The sequence below is a fragment of the Egretta garzetta genome, unplaced genomic scaffold (genome assembly GCF_000687185.1).
Source record: "Egretta garzetta isolate BGI_Z169 unplaced genomic scaffold, ASM68718v1 scaffold118, whole genome shotgun sequence".
Taxonomy (NCBI): domain Eukaryota; kingdom Metazoa; phylum Chordata; class Aves; order Pelecaniformes; family Ardeidae; genus Egretta; species Egretta garzetta.
Window position 1 is genome coordinate 821,859 of NW_009260484.1, and position 4,060 is coordinate 825,918.

At 41.4% G+C, this 4,060-nt stretch overlaps 1 protein-coding gene across 1 annotated transcript in view; it reads left to right on the plus strand.

The window, feature by feature from the left end:
• Positions 1-4,060, plus strand: part of B3GALNT2 (beta-1,3-N-acetylgalactosaminyltransferase 2) — a 25,762-nt gene that overhangs the window by 580 nt on the left and 21,122 nt on the right. The window contains exon 2 of the mRNA XM_035899685.1: positions 787-886. Coding sequence (XP_035755578.1) covers positions 787-886 — 100 coding nt within the window. The remainder of the gene's footprint in view (positions 1-786; positions 887-4,060) is intronic.

The window sequence follows — 4,060 nt, forward strand, 5'->3', positions numbered from 1 at the left end:
GGATTTGCTTTATTCTTTTTGTGTCTATGCTTCTGATGCTTTGGCCATTGTTCCCAGATCTGTCTGGAAGTGTGCAAGTGCTGTATCAGTAATGGTGTTTAGAGCACCATCATCCCACCAGTATTACTGCTGTCACTTTGCAACTCAGAAGGACCCTGCTGTTCTATTTCTTTTAAGGGAATGCTGTTGATGTTAAAAAAAAAAAAATACATCTGCCTACAGAGGTTTTCCTCTTTGAATCTGCAAAGCTTGTTTAAAAGCTTGTCTAAAGGAGCACTGTGCTTCTGCAGCAACCAGGGGTGCACATCTTGGTGATTTTCAGCGCTGGTATAAAGTAGGTACTGCAGGGGGGTCGTGTAGTTCTGTTTGCAGAGAAACCTGTAATGCAGATGAGCTATAGAAGATTAAGAGAAAAAGATTAGAGAGGGGGAAAGAGCTACTTATGCTCTTTGGTTTGTTCTTTCTCTGTGTGTGTCAGCATTGAATACAAACCTTCTTTATATTCGGTTAATTCCTTCCTCCGTGTTTGTTTGGATCTTTCACAAAGTAGCACAGAAGAAAGAGAAAGACATTTGAAAAGAGGAATATGGTTGCAAAGTCACAAGAGTAGGCAGAGATAACAACCTGGAGTGTGTGTGTGGGGGGGGTTGGCATGTGTGTGTTGTTCCTTTTCAGTTTTATTATATGAAGTGGGTTAGTTGGGAATATTCTTAATAAATTCTGCCTGGCCTATTTAGTTCCATTCATTGATTTTTTTTTTTTTTTTTTTTTTTTTTTTAAATAAAGGTAGCTGCATGGGCAGCAGGAGATACAAAGCCCGGCCCTCTGTGGAGCTCACTTATTCTAGCAGTCTCCAGTGGAGGTTCTCTGGTGGCTGATAGTGCAGGTAAGCCTACACTGCTGTGTTTCTCAGTGTGGGCACTTAACAAGGAGTCTTTCCCTGTCCAGTCCAGTTCCATGAAAGGTGGGAACTTAATCATTTCAGGGACTCCACACTATGTCAAACTTGACTGAAAGTGCCTGGCAAATTTAGTAGTTGGTAGGGGACTCATCAATAGAGATATGTGCAGCAAGATCGTATTTATCTTGTTTATCGACAAAATAAAGCTAAATGATCTCTCAATCTTTTCATCTCCTTATAGTCACGGTAAATATAATTAACAGCTTGACTTGACATTTTACTTGAGAATCAGTCTTACAGGAAGAAGAGATGCATGTTAATCTTTGTAGTTTGGGATTTTGAAAAACTTCAAGAGCTGTTGAACACTGATGAGGTGGTTAAAATCTGACCAGGGCCAGCAGATTGCCTGTCAGCAGTGACCTCTTCCCATGGCCAGCTCAGCAGGAGACACACCTCTGCATCTTTAGCATTGTCTTCTAAGGGCACAGCTTTGTGCTCTACATATACACTTGTTTACCTCTTCCTGTGTCTCTCCCTAACTTTGATCTGCTGGTAGTTCTCAGTCAAGCTTGACAGACAGGTGGAGGTTCCAAAGACTAGTGTTTTCACCAAGTTTCATGAAAAGTGGTGACCAAGAATCCTGTTGAAGCTTCCTGCAGCTTATATTGAGATGAAAAACTGTACTAATAGAAATACATGTATGGTCAGGCATCAGAGAGTTATGTGGGAGCCTGTCCTTACAAATACCCCAGCCCAAGGAAGCTCAAGCTTGACAGACAGGTGGAGGTTCCAAAGACTAGTGTTTTCACCAAGTTTCATGAAAAGTGGTGACCAAGAATCCTGTTGAAGCTTCCTGCAGCTTATATTGAGATGAAAAACTGTACTAATAGAAATACATGTATGGTCAGGCATCAGAGAGTTATGTGGGAGCCTGTCCTTACAAATACCCCAGCCCAAGGAAGCTTCAGTCATGGAGCTGACAAAAGTACTCCTTACGGTTGCTGTACAGAATTAAATGGATCTCAGCAGGTGAGAGAGGGCTGCTTCCTTTAATGTTTTTGTAGCTTTTGCCTGTGGGTTAACAGCCTCGAGCAAAACAGCAAAGTGAAAGCAATTTTGTTCCTGATGCTAAAAGAGCTTAGGGTACTCACTGCACCTTTGGCTACTTACGGTCCACTGAGAAGAGGAATGCAACTAGTGATAGTGTGACCTTTGAATTGGAAAGGCTTCCTCTCCTTCTGCATCCCTTCGGTTAGCAACACTTTTAGGGTTTATCATGGAATGTGGTATGTAGCTTTTGTCTTTTCTTTTTTTTTTTTTTTTTTTTTTTTTAACCACCTTCCTCCCCTCCCTTCACAAACCACAAACTTTACAGGGCTTTTTTGTCTTTGTAATTGGAAAATTTAAAGGCTTAATTATCTTGCACAACCAGTGCAAGGTAAGAGCAATATAGTATGTATTTTTTAAGCCTGTTCTTGAGACTTAAATTTTTGGCCTAAGAATGAACAAAAATAGAATGAACAATAAATAAATAAATTTGGTCCCCAGTGGCAAATATTGATTGCTTGTATAAATACTTTGTTATTATTGACTTGGAGGTCAGCGATGCTTTCTCTTAACTTATACTGCATCAGAGTATATATATGCACATATCTGAATTATCTTTTTAAATGAATAATAGCTTTATTTTTCCCCCCCCCCCCCGTGCCTCTGACTTTTCTCCCCTTTTTTTAATAGCCCTAGTTCAGTCTCTCTTTTTCTGAAAGTTTAGCAATTGGTTTTTCTATAGGAAGTAGAAATATCTGCTAACGAGCAGAGAGCTTATTCATTGGGTTTTTGTGAAAGTAAGCTTTCAATTTTTTTCCATTTTCAGTGGTTTTAAAAGTAAAATGGCATAACCCTTGGGACAGAAAAGACAATCTTCTGAATACAGACTGCTGTAATGCTACCTTACTAAGCCTGAAGATGGCCTAAAACAAGAGCGAGCTGTGTGTTCTAAAAGCAGTAGGATACTAATTCTGAAGCATCTGTTACATTAATGTTGTTCCCAGTGTTGTTCGCTCATTTTAAAATATAAACTAATTAAAAGTATGTATATTTGATTTGAGTAGCTTATTTTTAGTTTTTTTTTTAAGTGATTTAAGCCAACTTATGCTATTCTGAGTCAAATCACCCTATAGACTTCTGATCTTAGTTTTCTTTTTGTCTACCTTTGGTTTAATTAAATGGTTCTGTTTCTAATTAAGAGTGAATCTTAAATACCAAATCTGTGTAAACAATACCTCATGTGCAGTCTGCAAACAAGTTAGTCCTCCTAGGAGATTTATATCAGGAAACAAAGAAGAGGAGTTGGAAAGCTACGACCTGATTGCCATTGTGGAAACTTGGTGGGATGAATCCCACGACTGGAATGTAGCTATTGATGGCTACAGGCTGTTCAGAAGGGACAGGGGAGGAAGGAGGGGCGGAGGCGTTGCCCTTTACATCAAGAAATCATTACAGTGTGAAGAGCTGTCCCTGAAGAATAGCCACGAGCAGGTCAAAAGCTTATGGGTAAGAATTAGAGAGAGAGGCAACAAAGGGAACCTGGTGGTTGGTGTCTACTACAGGCCACCAGATCAAGAGGAGCCGACTGATGAAGCATCAACCACACCGACATTTGCTGGAAAACCAACACTGCAAGCTGTAGGCAATCCAGCAGGTTTCTCGAATGCATTGAGGACAACTTCTTAAGCCAAGTAATAGACACCCCTACCCGAGGGGATGCGATACTGGACCTGGTGGTCACCAATGCAAGTGAGCTCGTTGGAGACGTCAAGATCGGAGGCAGCCTGGGCTGCAGTGATCATGCGCTGGTGGAGCTGACGCTCCTGAGGGAAATGGGAATAACAGAGTATAGTCAGGACCCTGAATTTTAGAAAAGCAAAATTCCAGCTCCTCAAGGAGATAGTCAGAAGGACTCCCTGGGAAACGGTCCTCAGGGACAGGGGAACAGAACAGAGCTGGCGGGTCTTTAAGGATGTGATCCACAGAGCGCAAGAGCTCTTGATCCCTAGGTTTAAGAAATCAGGCAAAGAAGGGAAAAGACTGGCATGGCTGAGATGAGAGATGCTGGTCAAACTAAGGAGGAAGGGGGAACTGCACCGGGCGGGGGACGCG